General features: G+C 33.2%; 5 protein-coding genes across 13 annotated transcripts; 3 read left to right on the top strand and 2 right to left on the bottom strand.

The window, feature by feature from the left end:
• Positions 1-1,416: 1,416 nt before the first annotated feature.
• On the top strand, positions 1,417-3,445 carry LOC123910770 (ras-related protein RABD1-like). The gene is made up of 7 exons (XM_045961988.1): positions 1,417-1,580; positions 1,667-1,739; positions 1,841-1,888; positions 2,030-2,077; positions 2,166-2,393; positions 2,604-2,707; positions 3,163-3,445. The coding sequence occupies exons 1-7, from the start codon at positions 1,567-1,569 to the stop codon at positions 3,251-3,253; spliced, it is 606 nt and encodes a 201-aa protein (XP_045817944.1). The 5' UTR covers positions 1,417-1,566; the 3' UTR covers positions 3,254-3,445.
• A 2,890-nt stretch (positions 3,446-6,335) lies between these two features.
• Positions 6,336-7,729, bottom strand: LOC123910768 (ras-related protein RABA2a). Its single transcript, XM_045961985.1, has 2 exons — positions 7,445-7,729; positions 6,336-7,129 (listed from the first exon to the last, which is right to left on the bottom strand). Exons 1-2 carry the CDS (start codon positions 7,610-7,612, stop codon positions 6,641-6,643), a joined length of 657 nt encoding a protein of 218 aa, XP_045817941.1. The 5' UTR covers positions 7,613-7,729; the 3' UTR covers positions 6,336-6,640.
• Positions 7,730-9,302: 1,573 nt separating this feature from the next.
• Positions 9,303-12,021, top strand: LOC123910765 (elongation factor 1-gamma-like). Its single transcript, XM_045961975.1, has 8 exons — positions 9,303-9,527; positions 9,650-9,695; positions 9,796-9,945; positions 10,029-10,089; positions 10,173-10,222; positions 10,444-10,545; positions 10,834-11,338; positions 11,476-12,021. Exons 2-8 carry the CDS (start codon positions 9,687-9,689, stop codon positions 11,853-11,855), a joined length of 1,257 nt encoding a protein of 418 aa, XP_045817931.1. The 5' UTR covers positions 9,303-9,527; positions 9,650-9,686; the 3' UTR covers positions 11,856-12,021.
• Positions 12,022-13,975: 1,954 nt separating this feature from the next.
• On the top strand, positions 13,976-14,856 carry LOC123910769. The gene is made up of 2 exons (XM_045961986.1): positions 13,976-14,210; positions 14,526-14,856. The coding sequence occupies exons 1-2, from the start codon at positions 14,033-14,035 to the stop codon at positions 14,783-14,785; spliced, it is 438 nt and encodes a 145-aa protein (XP_045817942.1). The 5' UTR covers positions 13,976-14,032; the 3' UTR covers positions 14,786-14,856.
• A 518-nt stretch (positions 14,857-15,374) lies between these two features.
• Positions 15,375-19,177, bottom strand: LOC123910766 (KH domain-containing protein At1g09660/At1g09670-like). 9 transcript variants are annotated; one of them, XM_045961976.1, is made up of 7 exons: positions 19,047-19,177; positions 18,527-18,764; positions 18,267-18,412; positions 17,034-17,180; positions 16,830-16,949; positions 16,186-16,329; positions 15,375-16,094 (listed from the first exon to the last, which is right to left on the bottom strand). In XM_045961976.1, the coding sequence occupies exons 2-7, from the start codon at positions 18,741-18,743 to the stop codon at positions 15,936-15,938; spliced, it is 933 nt and encodes a 310-aa protein (XP_045817932.1). In that variant the 5' UTR covers positions 18,744-18,764; positions 19,047-19,177; the 3' UTR covers positions 15,375-15,935. The 9 variants fall into 9 exon arrangements, with proteins under 9 accessions (XP_045817932.1, XP_045817936.1, XP_045817937.1 ...); XM_045961980.1 differs by having other exon boundaries at positions 16,830-16,946; XM_045961981.1 differs by having other exon boundaries at positions 17,034-17,168; positions 19,047-19,176.
• Positions 19,178-19,789: the final 612 nt, after the last annotated feature.

Here is a 19,789-nt window from a genome sequence, read left to right as displayed (position 1 = left end):
ATTTTTTTTCTTCATTTAACTAGATTAGACATTTGTATGTTTATAGGTATTGGCATAAGAAATTCAGGATAATGCAACAAGTATTACATTATTATTTTATTTTAAATACTAATTTTATGCCGTATAAAAAAAATACTCCCTCGTGTCCTTTTTATAAGGAAGACTTTGGGAAAAAAAATTAGTCATTTTTATTAGAAACTTTGACCAATTTTCAAATGTTTTAAATGTTTGATTTCACTTATGTCCTTATTGATTATGAGAGAGAATATTAAAAATAAGTAAGTTAGTTCAAGAGTAATTAAATAAGAGTATATATGGAATAAATTTAAATTTATAGGAGTATTAAATGAAAATAACTATTTATAATGTGTTTTCAATGTAATTTTTTCAAAATGTTTCTTATAAAAAAAGGACGGGGGAGTACTATCTTGTATCATTTTACCTTTTTAACCTTTTGATGGTTGTATTTAATAATTATTTTGTGCCTCATTTGGATTCAATCAATATTTCGACAACAGTTTTTTAACCAATGTTTATAATTTTATAAAGATGGGTTTAATTTGATGTGATAGTGTAAAAATTTTAACACATATATCCAAAAAATTTAACACACCCCCCGCAGGTACATATGGATTGGTCTTTATGTTAGTAGTATAGTTATTTGATATTATTATAAAAAAAAATTAGTCTTTATTTTATTAAATAATAGGCTTAATTAGTAAAATGGTCCCTTAAAGACATTTTTGGTTTCAGATTGGTCCCTTAAAGAAAAAAAGGTCCAAATAGGTCCCTTAAAGAAAAAAAAGTCTGAATAGGTCCCTTAAAGACATCTTCGTTAATCAGTTTGGTCCTATTTAGACCTCTTTTTAGGGACCAAACTGATTAACGGAGATGTCTTTAAGGGACCTATTCGGACTTTTTTTTCTTTAAGGGACCTATTTGGACCTTTTTTTCTTTAAGGGACCAATCTGAAACCAAAAATATCTTTAAGGGACCATTTTACTAATTAAGCCTAAATAATATTATTATGATATTATTGAAACTCTGGCCGACATTTTACAAGGCTGGGATCACAAACCGTAAATAAAAAACTAAATATATTAAAAATTGTATACTCAATGTCTTAATAAAAAAAAATCCACACTAATTATTAACTCCGAAGAATAATGCTAGCAACACACTTTTAACAAACACACTCCAACACACTCTCTTTTATTGGTTGAAATTCACATGGGTCCCATAAAAAATGTGTACCCATATAACTTTTATGGGACCCATATAAATTTTAACCAATAGAAGAGAATGTGTTAAAATATGTTTGTTAAAGAGTTTGTTGTTAGCACTTCTCTAACTCCGAATGAGATTAGGCGTTAATATTGTTGCCTGTTTTGGTTTTGACACGCACACTCACTCACTATTTGAGTACTTAAAGGAAAAGAAAAAGAAAAAGAAAAAGAAAAGAAAGGGTATTTGTATTTAGCGGCGAGGGGAGGGGAGGGGAAGGGAAGAGTATAGAATTGGGAAAGAATATTGAATTGAAGAAGACGAAGACCACATTCATTCATTATGAGCAACGAATAGTAAGTTCTTCAACTTGTTATTACTGTTAGTAAGTATTGTGTTGTTAATTGTTAACTGTAAGAAGCATTGATCGTTTGATTTTCAGCGATTACCTGTTTAAGCTTCTGATAATCGGAGACTCCTCCGTTGGAAAGTCATGTTTGCTTCTCAGATTTGCGGTTCGTTCCTTTCTATTCTCTCTCTCTCTCAGATCCTCCTCCTTTAGTAATAGTAATAGTAGTACTCACTCACTCACCCTTTCTTTTCTTTTCTCACTCAGGATGACTCGTATGATGACAACTACATTAGTACCATCGGAGTCGATTTCGTAACCAACTAACTAACTCTCTTTTTTCACTATTATATCAATCAATTACTATTTATTATTATTATTATTATTATTATTATTATTATTATTATTATTATTATTATTATTATTATTATTATTATTATTATTTATTGCTGCCAGAAAATCAGAACTGTGGAACAACAAGGGAAAACCGTCAAGCTGCAGATTGTATGTAACTAACTAACTATCATTCATTCATTCTGCTTTTTTTTACTATAATAATAATGAATTAATCATTTAATTATCTTTGTTTTAGTGGGATACCGCTGGACAGGAGCGATTCCGGACTATAACTAGCAGTTATTATAGAGGAGCTCATGGAATCATTATTGTTTATGATGTCACTGACATGGAAAGTTTCAACAATGTCAAGCAGTGGTTGCATGAAATTGATCGTTATGCAAATAACACTGTATGCAAGCTTCTTGTTGGGAATAAATGTGATCTCATTGACAACAAACTTGTTCACACACAGACTGCCAAGGTAAATAAATACTTTTAATTAGTCATATCCACTTTTCAATATTCGCTGGTCTGATCTACAATTTATTTTTCGTTGTCCAAAATAGTGGTGCTATTGAATTCAATGTAGAATTGTTCACTTAAAAGAATGCATGGGCCTGAATATATCAGTTACTCCTAGTTTGATTGCCTGACTGACATATCCTTTGATGTTCATGGACATGAACCACAGGCATTTGCAGATGAGCTTGGCATCCCTTTCCTTGAGACAAGTGCTAAAGACTCCATCAATGTGGAGCAGGCTTTCTTAACTATGGCAGCAGAGATTAAGAACAAGTATCTACTATTTCTAGCTTCCCTTGTTTCATTTATCATCATATCTATCGATTCACAAATGATTATGATTCATTGCTATTATTTTTCTCAACATATGCAAAATTAAAATTGACACTAGATCATCATGAGTTTGTGCCATTTTCTTTTCCTTTTTTAAACGACACTTTTCATGTTTATTTTATTTATGCATGAATGATAAAATATGTTTTATATAAAATAATAACAAATTAAAGCTTTATCTGAGGAATAAATGATGGCCTTTCTTTGCAAGCTAAATTTCCATAATCAAGAGTTTGATAACAGATAATGTGTGCCATGCCAACATTTAATCCTTAACAAGTTTTAGATTTATCTAGTGCCATATTCTTATCGAGTATCAATTTTCTAATCACGTTATTTCTTTACTTTATTCATGCACAACATGACTTGTTTTGGACCTTGATTTGAATATGCAGGATGGGAAGCCAACCAACTGGTAGTAAGTCTTCTGAATCTGTTCAGATGAAGGGGCAACCAATCCCACAGAAGAGCAATTGTTGTGGTTAGGTTGAACTTGTAAATTTCCATCTCTTTTTTAACTCTTATAGTAAAATAGAGAGACCGTGTTTCTTTAATCTGTTATGACATGGATGTTTCGGTCACTGCCAAAATACCATCTATTTAATCCTTGGATAATATAGTTTCTGACTCTTATGGTGACTACTCAAATTTAGAGTGAATAGGAAGCAATTTCTTATACGCATAATATATTAGCTTAAGGCTTTGACCATACAATTTCGCAAACATATTTCATAAGTGCACACAGCAATCGAAGTCATTCCCAGTTAATGCTATGCGTGCAATATATACAATAGATTGATTGGTGATGATACTTTCTATGTTGTAGAGGCCTTCAAAACCGAGCTTATACTTTGTTGGAAATCAACTTAGTTTGGCCAAGTCTAGGGTGGGTGAGTGAAATAGGTGCCCCATGGTGGAGTGGTTCTCCCGTGCATTTTCTGTCCAGTGCAATCCAATCCATCTATATCCTTTGGCACAAAACTTTTAATTATTAAACAAACAATCAAAGGCACGGATTCCACTGGACATTGTCCAGTACCGGAGAGAATCCGTCCCCCTCATGGTGGGAGACTTATATTCACCGTTAGATCATAAAAGTTTACATCAAACTATAATAAAGTTTCCACACCATATTATCTCCTCTTTCATCTCTTCTTCCTCTGCTCCACACTCTCTCTTTCTTTTTTCCCTTCTTTCTTTCTTTATGCAACAAACACATAATATTAATGGAGCATAATTTCTCAAATATTTAAATGAATTTTTTCAAAAAAAAAAACTTAGGGTGGATAAATGATTAAAGATTTATGTTAAATAAATTTCTGAATTAATTCTTTAAAATTAAACTCCTTACAAAATTAACAGATTGATTTAAACATTGCACGTGATTATTAACCTCACCCATTAAGTATCAAATTAACTTTCATAAGAAGCTTGTGTTTTTGGAAGAAAAAGTGAAGAGAATTGCTTCAGGTATTAAGAAAACAAGAGAAGTTTGATTTAGTAACCTAAATGCATCAAAAGTTACAATTTATGATATTCAAGATAAGATCTCAGATATTGAGAAAATCATGGTTTGTGGGATTGAAATTTGAGAGCAAAAATGATGGTGTGTTTGACAGCGGCGTTGGACTAGGGAGTACTATGCGCATACAAAAAAAATTGGTCTCTCACAGTGAGAGACTCGTTCTCCTTACGTACCCTAGAAGGCGCCACTTAATTTTGATAGTCTTGTACGATATTCAGCCTGCACAAGATCGCCTTTTTTTTTCTTGCTGCCATGGGGTCTTTGTGTCTTCCTTCTTTTCTATCAAGTTTTGACTTGCCTTTCCTCCTAAAAAACAAATAATTCAGCTTAAACTTAATTAAAAAAGATGGTGACAAGTTCGCTATACATTAAATCAGACGGGTTATGATATCCAAGTTTGCTGAATTGATTAAAAATATTTATACTTATCCAATTTATCACGTCTTTAATGGTATTATTATACTGTAGTAAATATTATTTATATAAAATATACTTTTACATAACCAAGCATGAATAAAAAAATAATAATTTTAAAGATTTAAGCTACTTTGATAAACTAACCCCTAAACTCATTAAGGATTTTTTTAAAAAATAAAAATTAACTATTGTAGTGATTGATATCTGGCCAAGATGGAATGAAAAAGATAACGATGATTCAAAGAATGTCCTTGTTTGTTCTTCATTCTCGTAAACCACTTTTCACGCATATTTTACATCAATATCAATAATAATAGTTTAAAACTCAGATAAAAAATATAACTCAAAAAAAAAATGGAAATCAAATTTAGTGTATGACTGCGGTAGTTAAGTTAGTTACGATTCATTTGAGAATATTGTGAAGACCGTGATCTCAAAATACATTGATATGGAGAAGTTATTATCCAATGCATGTATGCTTATTATTTATCCAGTGATAAACAAATTACATGATAAAACCATACAGAATCCCAGCCAATACAAGTGTTGACTGGTTGACCTACACACAAAGGCTCAGATTTAATCTAAACAGAAGACACGAATTATTCTTGTTTTAGCAATAAATCCCTAGTCTTCCAAAATACTGTATGACCCCAATTAAAAACATAGAAAGACTTTCAAGCATAATTTACTTCTACAATAGTGATGGGCTGCTTCACAATATCACACAACAGAGAACTATATGGGCACCAGAAGATATCAAGTAACATGTGAACAGCATATACATTATATCAGCTGCAGACTTGCAGGTGCAAAATAAAAAACCAACCAAAGAGATGATTGGAATTTCTTTCCTTGTTTCACCTGCATGCACCCGCTAACCGACAACTGAGTTTAGTCAGCTCAATAGTAATATGATTCCCCTTTCACAGAATCGTTAGGGTGTTAAACACAATCATTTGAAAGTGCCGAACCGAAAAGATCGAATTGACTCAGATCCACCTACCCTTCGAGCAAGAAAAGAAAGAAGAACTCGCTTTCGCTAGGCACCAAAGGCTTCTTTGACTTCTAGCTTCCCTTGAGCCTGGTTAAGAAAGGAAAGCCGGCCCAATCCCAGCTTCTGAAACAAGAGAAAAGATCACAGTGGCAAGATCTAAGATCCTCGATTTAAGTGAAGGAATAAAACCAACTACTCCCATCTATTTCTATTAAGGAATTGAATAGTTACTCATATTCAATAGCAGGGGATTCTATACAAGCACTTGATTGACTTAAAAAAATTCAGAGACGAAAGCTGTAGATAACCCTAAGTTGTTAAGCCTTTAAAATAACTAAGCTAACCTAAACATTTGTCCTACATGTGGAGTTTCTTTCAAATTATATATACATCTCACGATAACTGCTGAATAATAAAATTCAATTAAATCAATGCCTACATCCTCAAAACCAAAATTTAACTAACAAAATGCACATTCAAAGAGTAATAGAACATTGGAGATGCAATATACCCGTGCCTTAAAAAATAAAGCTGTTTCTTCATATGTGATGAAATTAGTGATCATTGATAAGTCCACCAACTATGTAAGCACGAAAGGGAATTTAATGTGTAAACATGAATCACAGATCTGCAAGCGAACCCGGTAAAAAGATGAACAAAACATAACAGTGTTTTAGAACCTTAGGAGGAATTGAAAGTAGAGCTAATTACTCACCACACATATCATACACTGGCATAGGAAATGATGATAAATAAATCCTTATAAGAAAGGAAAACAAAGTTGAAAAAGAATTATAAGAAACAAAAACAAAATGAACAATGCTGATCCTGATAGTGAGCAGAGCAGCATAGAATGAAAAACAAAGTAATACTATATCTATAACAATAACAATATAAACTCTCTCTCCGTCCCTAGTCCCGGATGAAGAAGTTCTCAAGATGTACAGCAGGGCTTGGTTGTATTGGTGGTTTCGGATCCCCCAACGGTGATGGTCTTGCCTTCTTTAATATTGGCAGCAGCAGCAGCAGGTTCATTGGAAGACAGTGATTTCTTACTGATTATGCGGTATATCTCTCCAAGGATTGTTTGGAAAGCCTTCTCCACATTGGTTGCTTCGAGAGCAGAAGTCTCAATGAAAGAAAGGCCTTCCTTCTCGGCATAACTCTGAGCATCCTCTGTGGCAACAGCGCGGAGATGCTTGAGATCAGTTTTGTTGCCAATCAACATGATGACAATGTTAGCATCGGCATGGTCCCTGAGTTCCTTTAGCCATCTTTGGACATTGTCGAAAGTAGTGGGTTTGGTGACATCATAGACGAGAAGAGCACCTAGGGCACCACGGTAGTAGGCACTGGTGATGGCCCTGTAGCGTTCCTGTCCGGCAGTATCCCATATCTGAGCTTTGACAGTTTTTCCCTCAACCTGCCAAACAAACCATCATAACCAAACTTAGATTCTCTCTCATTTCATTCGATTTGAATGACTTTGATGACATAATAATTTAATGAATTAATAATAATAATAATAATAGTTAGAAAACATATGAAAGGGATTAATTAATAATACTATAACATTGATTAGAGCATAATAATAATAGCCGGCAGCCCTAAAGAAACGGTTAATGCAAATTGCAAGTTACTACTGTCTGTCTTACTTCTAAAAACAATGAATCTAATCCATCCATTGGTACAATGAGCCGCGAGATCTGAGTGAGAGGAGAAGAATTAACGAACTAACCTGAAGGGTACGAGTTGCGAATTCGACGCCAATAGTGGACTTGGACTCAAGACAAAATTCGTTGCGAGTGAATCTGGATAGAAGATTCGATTTACCGACGCCTGAATCGCCGATAAGTACTACCTTGAACAGATAATCGTATTCTTCCTCTCCTCCTCTACGACTCATCTTTCTTTTTCAACTCACTCTCTCTTCTTTTTCTTTTTCTTTTTCTTTTCACTCTTTCTCTCCTTCATTTCTTTTTTATACAATCATTTTTTTCTTCTTTTCTTTCTTTCTTTCTACAAAGTACAAACATCTCTTTCGTTTTTCATTTTTTTTAAACACTAAAAAAATGGTATCAATATTTGTTAGTACACTTTTTTTTTACAAAATATTTGTTAGTATATTATAACCTTTTTTTATTTATAGGTTAAAAGGTTAAATATGATTTCAGTCTTTATTAATTGGTACAGTGGAGTTGGTCGTTGTATTTGGTAGGAAGAACCATTGTTTGATCACGACAACTACGATCAGGAGGGGGCTTGAACCGCTCAGAACTGACCTCCAAATCTGGTTAGACAATTCAATGGGCCGGATACATGTGGTGAAAAACCAATAAATACCAAAGTGTCTAAATCACCTAAAAAAATGTTATGACATAGTGACAGGATAGGATATAAAACAGAATAAGGATATGATATGATAACAGCAGGATAACAGTTATACTCAATTACCATATCATGTGTTTGATACACACAGGATAACAAACATGATAACTATTATCTTTTATTTTTAATACATACTTGCTCATAATAATATGATAAGATATATAACATATTTAAATGACAAAACTACTCTTGTAAAACAATTGTTATTTTTTTAAAATTATTTTGTAATACTTTGAATTTTATAAATAAAAAATATAAATAAGTAATCAAATAACTTTATATAATTTAAAATAAAAATCATGAGAAAATAATCAAGTTTAATTTTTTATATGAATCATGATCAAAAAAATAACTCAATAATATATACATGTTAGATAAGCCAAATAATTATATGATATATCTCATACGTAAATAATAAAACTACTATTGCAAAATAATTATATTTAATTTTTTATAAAATTTAAATTAATATCCCTATTTGTCAGTTTTTTAATAATCATTTTACTTTAAAATATTGTAATTTTAGTAAAATTTTGATTTTTTAGAAAATAGAAATTACAAAATTACCTTGTGAGAAAATCACATATATATTTAAAAAATAATTATTTTATTATTTATATTTTATTAATTTTATTTTATGTATTTTAAAATATATTTTATAAAATAAATCAATAATGTTTTTTCTTACCCTATCCTGCTGGTAACCCAGCTCAATTTCAGGATAAGAATTATAACTAGAGAGACAGGATAGGATAAGCTTCGGGATTATCTTATCATATCCCGCTGTATTACCAAACACCGGATTACGGCAGGATATGATACAGTTATCATATCCTGTCTCTTATCATGTTCCCTTATACATCTCGTTTAATAATAATAATAATAATAATAATCTCTAACAATATATAAAAAAGGATATGTGAGTTTGGGCTGAATTTTTATATTGTCCAAATTACCCTTCATTTTAAATTCAAAATTTAAATTCAAATAACACAATGGTTGTTTCTTGTTAAGGTCTTCCAACTATCACAATTCTTGCAGAAATTTAAATAAGGTACATTTTTTAATTGCAAAACTTTATTAATCTCTGATTTCATAACATAAGTTTTTTTTTAACATAAGTTAAACATAGGCGGACGTTTTATTCCGCGCCTATCTGACCCTATAGTAATAATAATGAAAATTAGAAACGGATTGTTTGTTGTATTGTACTAGGGCTTATGGATCGTGGGCCGATGCTAACTGGGCGACCCGTTTTAGGGGTTTGAGTGAGTATATTAGAAAACCTAGATTAACTCTTTCTTCCTTCGTTCCTTCTTCCTTCATTTCCATTTGCGCGATCGATTCATTCATTCATTCGAATAGGAATTGAGAGAAGAAGAGTCTCTCTTCTCAAACTCAACTCAACTCTCGTTCCTTCCATTATTATTACTGTAAGTGCCGCCGTTTTATTACTTATCGATTTCTGCTACGCTTTCTCAATTTTCAATTCAGCAACATACTACTACTACTGCTACTTAACTCAGATTTGTGTTGTTTGCTTTTTTGTCATCAGATCTCAGAACCACTGCTGCCAAAGCAACAAACCACCCATGGCTCTCGTCAGTCACTTTTTCTTTTTTACTTTCAATACTATACTATCTCTCGTTGTTTATCTACTTTACTTTCAATTACTGATTGATTAATTAATTAATTTTGTAGACCCTTCACGCTACCAAGGAAAACAAAAATGCTTACAAGACTCTAATTACCGCTGAATATGCCGGCGTTCAAGTTCAATTGGTCCCAGATTTTCAGATGGGTGTTTCCAACAAAACTCCTCAATTTCTCAAGATGAACCCTATTGGAAAGGTCTTTCTTTTCCCATATACTAATATATAATCATCATCAAATCAAATTATAACTAGTAGTATTTATTATTAATTAACTTCCAGGTTCCTGTCTTGGAAACCCCTCACGGTTCTGTCTTTGAGAGCAATGCCATTGCTCGCTATGGTATGCTTACCGTTTATCCATTTCTCTTTTATCTACATTTATTATTCCTTCTTGTCATTCACTATTGTCTGTGTTTGCCGCAGTTGCCCGATCCAGTGAAAACACTTTGTTTGGATCATCTCCCATTGATCAGGTACCTGTAGTGTCAACGATTTTTATTCTGATATATATATATATATATATATATATATATATATATATATATATATATATATATATATATATATATATATATATATATATATATATATATATATATATATATATATATATATATATATATATACACGCTTAATTATATCTTCCTTTGGAAATGTCCTCTTGTTTCATTCTCTTTGTATTTTACTTTTTCAGGCCCACGTTGATCAGTGGATTGATTTTTCTTCTTTGGAGATTGATGCCAATATTATCAAGTTGTACCTGCCAAGACTTGGATTTGCCCCCTACCTTCCTCCAGTAAGTTATGTATAATGTTTTTTTTTTCAATATCATTAGTGCTTTGGTAATTAGTTTCAAGTTTCTAATCTCTAAGTATTGATAGCAATTATATAATGATATTTGAGTTAGTGGCAATTATTCAAAAGTAATGATAGGTGTTTTCTGAAATCAATTGGTATGGCCAGAAACAAATGTTTTAACATCTTAGTTGGTACAACAATCTCTATCTTGATTGGTTTGTAATACCTGTTAACTTACCCTTTTACTGAATGTTTTCCTCTTTTTGAATTATTTGTCTGAATGAAGGCAGAGGAGGCTGCAATTGCTGCATTGAAGAGATCATTTGAGGCTTTGAACACTCACCTTGCCCAAAATACCTATCTGGTCGGGGATTCTGTTACCCTTGCCGACATCATTACAACAGTCAACTTGTATTTGGGTTTCTCTAAACTCTTGGTCAAGAGTTTCACCTCAGAGTTTCCTCATGTTGAGAGATACTTCTGGACCTTGGTCAACCAGCCAAATTTCAGAAAGATATTAGGCCAGGTTAAGCAGACTGAAGCTATGCCACCTATTCAATCTGCAAAGAAGCCTGCCCAGCCTAAGGAATCAAAGCCCAAAACCAAAGAAGAACCAAAGAAAGTGTCTAAATCAGAGCCCGAAAAGCCCAAAGAAGAAGCTGAAGAGGAGGCACCCAAGCCCAAACCCAAGAATCCTCTTGATCTTCTTCCTCCAAGCAAGATGGTATTGGATGACTGGAAAAGACTCTACTCTAACACAAAGACTAACTTCCGTGAGGTTGCAGTCAATGGTATTGTTCATTTATGCTCCTGTAGTTTATCTTTTTCAAGTGTTGTAGCTTTTAGGATTATGATATTTGCTTACATCCTTCTGGATTATGAATGTATTGTAGATAACTTGTCAATCTAATTCCTGTTTGACTTGCAGGATTCTGGGACATGTATGATCCGGAGGGATATTCTCTCTGGTTTTGTGACTACAAATACAATGATGAGAACACTGTTTCTTTCGTGACACTGAACAAGGTTGGAGGATTTCTTCAGAGGATGGATCTTGCTCGCAAGTATGCATTTGGAAAGATGCTTGTGATTGGATCAGAGCCTCCATTTAAGGTGAAGGGATTGTGGCTTTTCCGTGGTCAAGAGATTCCAAAGTTTGTCATTGATGAATGCTATGACATGGAGCTATATGAGTGGACCAAGGTTGACATCTCTGATGAAGCTCAGAAAGAGCGTGCCAGTCAGATGATTGAAGATGCTGAACCTTTTGAGGGTGAGGCTCTTTTGGATGCTAAGTGCTTTAAGTGAAAATTGTTCCTAGTTCCCATTGAAAGGCTATGGTTTTGTCGTGACTTTTTGGTAGAGTTTCGTTTCTTTCCTATTTTCTGCTATAGTGAAGTTTGAGATATTTTGTGATTTTATCAACGTTGAAACCTAAATGCTTGATTGTGGTAGATTAATTTTGATGGTAGCAGGACCAGGACCAGTATTACTTACATGTTCTATAATTCTATATTTCTTTTTGATGTATGCATGTGTGAAATTCGTTATTTGTTGGATTCATGGGATGCAATTTTGTTTCTTCTAGGTATTTTATAGAAAACGATGAAATGATATTAGGAGTTAGGACTTACAAAATTCATTAAAAATTGTTATAAAAAAAGTTTAGCTGTGATCATGATGAGAGTTACAATTAAGTTTTAGTACAATTCTTTACCACTGATTACTGAACAACCGTGCTGTTAGGAATACTATAGTAAGTAACATTCATCATCGATGATGAATGATACTTAATATTAACGATGATGAATGATACTTAATATTAACGAAAGAGATGAGAATGAAATCAATGATGAAGGATTCCTTGGAGGTTTAATATTAAGTATCATTCATCTTCATTCTCGTCTCGTTCGTTATTGTCGCATTTGTTCTTGCCACACTTTCTATTATGACATTTTCCCTTAGTTCGTTTTCGTCAATGTCTTCCTTTCATTCTCATCTCTTTTGGCCTTCTATAATGACCTTTTCCTTTAGTTCATTTTCGTCGCTCTCATTAACACTGTTTTTGCTGTCCTTTGTGAATTTGGTTTTGAGCCTGTATTTATCTTTGGTGCTGCTTAGATGATCTTGGTCCTGGTGTTTTAGTGTCGTTATCAGTTTGTTTTGGGGAGGGATCTTGCAGTGTTTGTTATAGTTGGAAAATCTTGTATTTGTTGTCTTTAGCTTTCCCATATACTTCTCTTGTTCGTTTTGCTCCTTAAAATTTAATGATTAGTAAACAATGTTAAGTTGGTAAGGGGGATTTTCATCTATTTCAAAAGACTTTAGAGAAGGTTAGTATCTTATCCAAAATTGGAAGGGAGGGGGGGGGTCCATGTCATTTAAAGTGACCTCAAGTGAGGTCAGTTTAATTTTCCATTCGATACAAGTTTCCTTTAATATACACAAGTAAAATAATTTTGTGCTATGTAAAAATGTCGTTTTTACTATTTGGTCAATAATTTTGTGCTATGTAAAAATGTCGTTTTTACTATTTGGTCAATAAGTCTCATCATATCTCATCTCATTTATTATAATAGTGAAATTTATTAATCAAATGGTAAAAACTACTTGTATAAAATAAGAAATTGACCTCACGCACCATAATCAGTCTAATTGGATCATGGAAAACACACTTCTCCAAGCTACCGATGGACGGTACAAAAATGACGACAAGAATCAGTTGAATTTGATTTTAGTTGCATTACTTACAAAGAGAAGATAGATAAACTCAATGATATCACAAACTTTATTTATTTTTATAACATCAAATTATTAATAATATATTTTTTTAAGCTTTTATTATATCAATATTTTACTAATTTAGTTTATTTTTTGAAAAGTGATTTTTTTATTTTTTTTGTAATAGATTGCGGGTTAACCGTTTAACCCGCGAGCTTATGCGGACTAGACTCGAGCTTAATATTATAACTCATTTATATTTTCCGACGGGCTTGTTCGTCCCGTTTAATATGCGGGTTTATGCGGGGCGGGTTAAACGGGATGGGCTAGCCCGCATACCCAGCTCTAGTGACTACTAAAATAAACTTATTACACATTGACTTTAGTAGCCGAAGATCTTCCACCATTGGATGAGTCTAAGTGTCTAACTATAGATATCCTATATAAAAAAAATATATAGTTTTTCAAATGGAAGCCTATTATCTAAATATATATAAGCTTCCTACTTTCTTCGTTCCAAAATATAAGCAAAAAGTGGTCAATAAAAATAAATGTATTTAGTCCAAATCTTTAACCAAATATATCAAGTTTCTTTGACTCGTTTTTGCTTATATTTTGGACGGAGGGAGTACGCTAGTGACATGTAACAAAAAAAAAAGGAAGACGGATGATTTATGAGATTAGTATATGGCATGGGCAGAGAGTAATTAACTTTGTTAGGATCAACAAACAATAAATAAGAAATTGGCGTTGATGTAAAATGTATGGAAAACGTTAAAGAGATCATTGGAGATGACGACGTAACAATAATATATAGTAAATGGGAAGAAGGCAAAAGCCTCATCAATCATAAACATAAGAGATCGCAGATGAAGATGATGATGAGCCCAATTGTGAGATCACTGAGTTTCCTTGTTGCCTACTCTTCACTTTTCATTCTAGGTTGCTTGCTTTGACCGCTTCTTTTTCCCTCTCCAATAATTTATTTATTATTTAGTATTTTTGCAATTTCCTAACAATTGCTTCTTTTTTTTTTGACAAAAATTTCCCAACAATTGCTTATTATTACTATTATTGAATTTAGTTGTGGGTGTGTGATGATTACTAATGAATGAATCATTTCCTGTTCTGTCTTGCATACCTCCCTCCTCCTAAATTGTGTGTGTGTGCGCGCGCGTGTGTTATAATCTATCTATATCTATGTATGAACAAGCAATGCAGATGGATAACAGCTAATTTTGTTTGTTTGTGAAACAGGGTTTTGTAATGATGATGATTCTTCTTCTTCTAAACATGCTGTTGCAGCAGAGTCAGAGTCTCAAACTCAAAGAAGCAGTGGTTCTTTTACTATGATTATGCTTATTACTGTCTTTATTGCGCTTGTCGTATTTTCTTTGTTATCTTTTTTACTTTTTAAGTTATGGCGTAAGAAGAAAAGGGAAGAGCAATATGCTCTTCTTTTGAAATTGTTTGAAGAGGATGATGAGTTAGAGCTTGAACTAGGCCTTAAAGATTGATTCACCCACCCTTATGTATTTCTTTCTACTTGTATTCTATTCTATTCTATTCTATTCCATCATTATTAATTCATTCTTCTATGTATCTAATCTAGTCTATTCTCTTTATTATTCAATATACATGCAAAAATTACAACCAAATCTATACTCTTTCTCTTCCAACCAGACACCACCTCCCTCCTCTTCTCCCGTTGTGGCCAACCTCCAAGAAAACTCACATCCAGCTATTTGTATGTATGAATCCAACAAACAATGAAAAAAGACCTAATGGTTTCGGGGAGAAAATAAATACATTAATACAATGGGCATGACATTTCAACATCTATATCAGACACAATTTTCAGTTTTTAACAGCACAATATTAGCTATTTAACTAACTAGAGCAGTGATCAATCGGTGCTAATTTCCTTATTTGTACTATATTTTCCATCGCATTGCAGCCATTTTCAACCAGAGTTTAGACAGATGTCCTGCAAAGTTAGTGATAAATTAGGATAAACAATGCTACTAGAAGCTTGAATTTCGCATCAACAAAGAAAGTATCACAAGACAATATCACTTCAAAAGATTGCCTTTATCGCTGTCGCTGTTTGATGATAAATACAGCATTCTTATTCATATTCCACGATCAAATTACGGTACATAAAGCTACTGCAGCAGTCACTTGCATACTCTTAAATAATAAAACAAAATAACAACCATTGACCAATGTCAACATTATTGATGTCACAATACAATCAAAGCCACTAATACATTTGTTTTATTTCTACCAAGAGTCAATACCATGCATATTTAGATATACACATGTAAGAAATTAAATAATTTAACAATGCAAATTTTTAATGAAAAAAAAAGTATCAAACTAGGGTATGCTACTAAGTAGCACCGGAAACTTAGTTAATACTGTACTATAACTTAGCAATACGACGGTCAATATTCTAGCGGTTAATACACCAAAGAATAGACGTCAAAATGAAATAGAGAAATTAAGCGGATAAACCATCGACCATCCCTGCAAGCAGGTTGAGGAGATTCGGTTCCAAAGGTGTTTCTGGTGAATAAAATCAGCATAAAGGCCGCCACAAATTCTAAATCAGATGGTAATAAGTAGCTTGAGAAAAATGTAAGATCTTCCGTTAACATACTGGGGTCATCTTCCTGTCTTGGCACGTTTCATTCCATTACTATTGAAAGGTGACATACTTGGACTCATACTAGGGCTCATGCTTGGACTTTCCTCCCTCAAAGTACCATTGATCATAGCTAACTCCCTCAATTGCTGCTTCTTGTAGTGATCAAGTGATTCATCCTGGCAGGTTACCATATATTAAAATGGGCTAGCACTAAGAAAGGGAGAAGCACAATTAATTAATGCAATAACTGTGAAAATAAATCTATACCACAGGCTTCAAAAGATTTTCTAGTACTGCCACAGCATGGTCCAACCGTGAATTGATTATATCCTCTGGAAACTCTGCCTCCACCAACAAGTGCAATGGCTCTTTAAGGTGCTCATACCCAGGTTTATCTTTAAGCTTCTCTTCCTATAATAATGAAAATATGGGTAAGTTGAAATACATCATGAAAAATGAGGGGTGAGCTCTGATAGTATGAGAAATCCAAAAGCAGCAGAATGGGGAATCAGATACAAAATGCCAAGGTGAATGAAGTAACAACTAGAAGAGTTTCCTAAATTTATTTAGTCAATATTAAGATAGTGTGTTGTGTGTTCATCACATCATTTTGTACATGTCAGTGATGACTACAAATGTACTGATAATATCAAATTATTGAAATTAGCACTGTATAATTCTTTGAATTAAAGTCTGTCAAAAAAAAAATCTTTGAATTAAAGAAGAGCCAACAATTTAAGTTGCTGATTCAAGCACCATGGAATTGGCCTCTTGCAATGCAAGGTAAAGGTGCTAACTGCTAACATTAGATCCACGATGGAAACTAACTACCATGTTAGGAGCTTTATGGAATCAAGTTTCCCTTTTATAGTTCTTTAGAGTGCATACTTATACTTAAATACCAATTATACCTTTATAGAATCCTTCACAGAGCCACAGCCTCGGATGTAAACCCTACATTCTGTCATGGCTTCCACTCTTTTCAATGAGTTCCCGCGAGGTCCCAGAATTCGACCAACAAAATTATACTGCTGTGATTTGAGTAAAAAAAAAACTATTACATTGAGAAGATAAACTGACATGAACCAGAATCATAAAAGACGATTTGGACTTACAGTTGGATATTTGTCAACAGGGACATCAAGCCTGATAACTCTCTTCACAATCGGAGTTGTCGGAATTCCTTGTGTCCCATGCCAACCCACTGGTGGTGCTTGAAAGGGTCCCATTCTTTGGAAATTTCTATTATCCTGCACGGAGAACTTTGGTATTGTTTAGAACTCCCTTTTTATAAACACAAGTTGAAATCAAAACTCAAACTCTCTTGCTACCAATTTTCCTCACAATGCAATAGAATTTTTTATTGCACCCGGTATATTGCCCATTTGTGACCATTTAGTATTCCATTGCATATGTTAAGACACACACAATGTTAATGCTCCAAAGAGCCGAGGGCTAGCAACAAATAGATACCATTTTTTCACTTCACGTCATGGAATCCGTTTGCAAAATACATGAAAAGTAAGACTGCCTAAAATAGACCCACAATGATGGGCCTATTATAGGATCTTTACAGTACTAGGTTTCCCTAGGATTACAGAGATATTTGGCAAGCACAATGACTGGTCTTAGACAGGTTAAGATATATAACAACATTTTCCTCTAAGACTTCTTCAGAACTTGAGATTAAAGCAGGATTAAAAGCTAAATAACTAGGACCAATTTTCAAAAATGTCAATTTAAGTGCTGAGTTCTTAGTTCTTCTATGTGCAACATGCCCAGGATTAATTAAGAAATACAAACCTAACCAGTTCTTTGCCATGCAACAAGTGCTAACACGTGTAAAAAGTCATAATAATGCATATATAGTAAAGAAATATGTTATTGGCTAAGTATTTCACTTCAGGTGAAGGAGTGTAACAGCTAATTATCTAGGTATTGGATTCACCAATGGGATTAAAATCTGGGAATACTTATGTAAGCTCCAGGCAAGAAGAATTATTGCAATAGTAAGTGTCTTGATTCCAGTTGTTTACAAATAGTAAAAAAAAAAGGAGCCTGTAAACCACTCCATGTGAGAATTTTTTCCATCGTATTTTATGTGATAGAAGGATTAGCTTAAAACTAATACAGGCCATTTATCAAGCATGTATTTTAATTTTAAATATGGAAGATGGAATACAAAAAGCACAGATGGTGCGTGGTGTTTAAGTTTAAAAACTTGTTTATGCAATAATAAAATCAAACTCAGCAAACAAACAGAAAACCACAACTACTAAATGTTGGGACAATTTAAAAAGAGTACTAAGAATTAGAATTACAATTTTAGTGATATGAAGGTGCATTACCTCTCTAGGTACAGTGGGCCATCCTTCCATATCCATTGGCATAGTATTTGGATGTTGAGCTAAGGGCCTAAATGGACTATCTGGCTCAAATCTTTCATGTTCGGCAAAAGTAGGTTGATTGAAGCCCCCTGATATGCGTCTGATTTCTGTGATAGACATTAGAAAGTGAGCGTGTGATTATATGAGGAAAGTTAAGGAAGTGAATAAGTGTATAGTATAAAAATTGGAAAGAAAGACAAAGAAGAAGTAGGAATAAGAACCTTGAGTTAAGAGCCTGGTACATTGTGGGAGAACTTGCAAAAAGGGACCAAGCTTTTGCCTTTCTGCTAATAGTTCAGCCATGTATCTTTCGCGATGATCGGAGGACCTGATAGGAGAAGGGGGAAGTCCAACAGGACCAGGACCAGGATGAGGATGGAACTGGAAATAACTACTCCCATTCCCATTCCCATTCCCAGATGGGATCCTCTCTCCCATAATACTATTATTCTTCTTCTTCTTCAAAACAAAACAAAACAAATAATAAAATCTAATTAGTTTACTTTTTACTTTAGTTAGTTAGTTAGTAGATACATACACATTCAAATTCAAATTCAAATTCAAATTCAAATTCAAATTCAATTCAATTACTACTATATAAACAACAACAACAACAACAACAACAACAACAACAACAAGAGATGAAATTAAGGAATGTATAGATGACGATATTGAAATTGAAATTGAGAAATCGATGAATAGAACGATAAGAATAACGGAGAAATAGGGTTAATCAATTACAGTTGATAGAGAGACGAGAGACGAGAGGAGAGGAGCGAGTGAGCCGCCCACGACAGACAGATAGACAGTCAGTCACCACACTGCCTGCCAAAGTCCAAACAACACAAAAGAGAAACCCAACTTCTCTGCCGTCTCTCCCTCTTTATATTTTTTTTATTTTTATTTTTTATATTTATTATTATTATTATTATTATTATTCACTCTTTCTTTCAATAATTCCACCTACTTGCACTGCGCAACTACACGCAATCACACAGTTACAAATACCGTCACTGACCTGACTCATCTACATCAGTGGTTGCTCTAGATTTCAATGTCTTTTTAACCATGATTGTGTGTAGTAGGCTATGGGTGGTAAAAAAAATAAAAATTCCTTTTTACATTTATTTTATTTATAATCCAAGGTCATTTTTTAATTTAATCTCCATATATAGAAATAAGAAAGTCATTTAACTCGAGAGTCGAGGATTTAGTCTACCTGTAAACACATGGATCTTGAATTTGGGAGGTTATGAGTTTGAGTCTCGTTAAGTGCTCTTTTGAAGAAGATGAAAATAAATATTTTTGCAAATGTTCTAAGAGTCATAAGGTCTTCTCTATCTTAGAATGATGCAAATGACTTAATCTTTCTTGTTTGAATCTCTCTTGACTATAAAATAGATGAGAGAAGCTAAATGCTAAAAGCATTATTTGAGAGATGGTAGTTAAAATTTTAATCTACCCGTATTACTAACCTTTTTATT

This window comes from Trifolium pratense, linkage group LG2 (assembly GCF_020283565.1).
Source record: "Trifolium pratense cultivar HEN17-A07 linkage group LG2, ARS_RC_1.1, whole genome shotgun sequence".
NCBI classification, from domain to species: Eukaryota; Viridiplantae; Streptophyta; class Magnoliopsida; order Fabales; family Fabaceae; genus Trifolium; species Trifolium pratense.
This window is presented reverse-complemented; position numbering and strand designations above follow the sequence as displayed.

What these genes read in the sequence shown, in the direction of transcription:
- LOC123910765 (XM_045961975.1), top strand. An exon ending in GATCATCTCCCATTGATCAG is followed by an intron (nt 10,223 to 10,443) that starts GTACCTGTAGTG and finishes TTACTTTTTCAG; the next exon opens with GCCCACGTTGATCAGTGGAT. An exon ending in CCGTGAGGTTGCAGTCAATG is followed by an intron (nt 11,339 to 11,475) that starts GTATTGTTCATT and finishes TTTGACTTGCAG; the next exon opens with GATTCTGGGACATGTATGAT.
- LOC123910766 (XM_045961976.1), bottom strand. Translation starts at nt 18,743, where the DNA reads ATGGGAGAGAGGATCCCATCTGGGAATGGGAATGGGAATGGGAGTAGT. An exon ending in TACCAGGCTCTTAACTCAAG is followed by an intron (nt 18,413 to 18,526) that starts GTTCTTATTCCT and finishes TGTCTATCACAG; the next exon opens with AAATCAGACGCATATCAGGG. An exon ending in CTGTGAAGGATTCTATAAAG is followed by an intron (nt 16,330 to 16,829) that starts GTATAATTGGTA and finishes TCATTATTATAG; the next exon opens with GAAGAGAAGCTTAAAGATAA.
- LOC123910768 (XM_045961985.1), bottom strand. Translation starts at nt 7,612, where the DNA reads ATGAGTCGTAGAGGAGGAGAGGAAGAATACGATTATCTGTTCAAGGTA. An exon ending in TCGCAACTCGTACCCTTCAG is followed by an intron (nt 7,130 to 7,444) that starts GTTAGTTCGTTA and finishes TTTGTTTGGCAG; the next exon opens with GTTGAGGGAAAAACTGTCAA.
- LOC123910770 (XM_045961988.1), top strand. An exon ending in TTCACACACAGACTGCCAAG is followed by an intron (nt 2,394 to 2,603) that starts GTAAATAAATAC and finishes CATGAACCACAG; the next exon opens with GCATTTGCAGATGAGCTTGG. An exon ending in GCAGCAGAGATTAAGAACAA is followed by an intron (nt 2,708 to 3,162) that starts GTATCTACTATT and finishes TTGAATATGCAG; the next exon opens with GATGGGAAGCCAACCAACTG.
- LOC123910769 (XM_045961986.1), top strand. Translation starts at nt 14,033, where the DNA reads ATGGAAAACGTTAAAGAGATCATTGGAGATGACGACGTAACAATAATA. An exon ending in CTCTTCACTTTTCATTCTAG is followed by an intron (nt 14,211 to 14,525) that starts GTTGCTTGCTTT and finishes TTTGTGAAACAG; the next exon opens with GGTTTTGTAATGATGATGAT.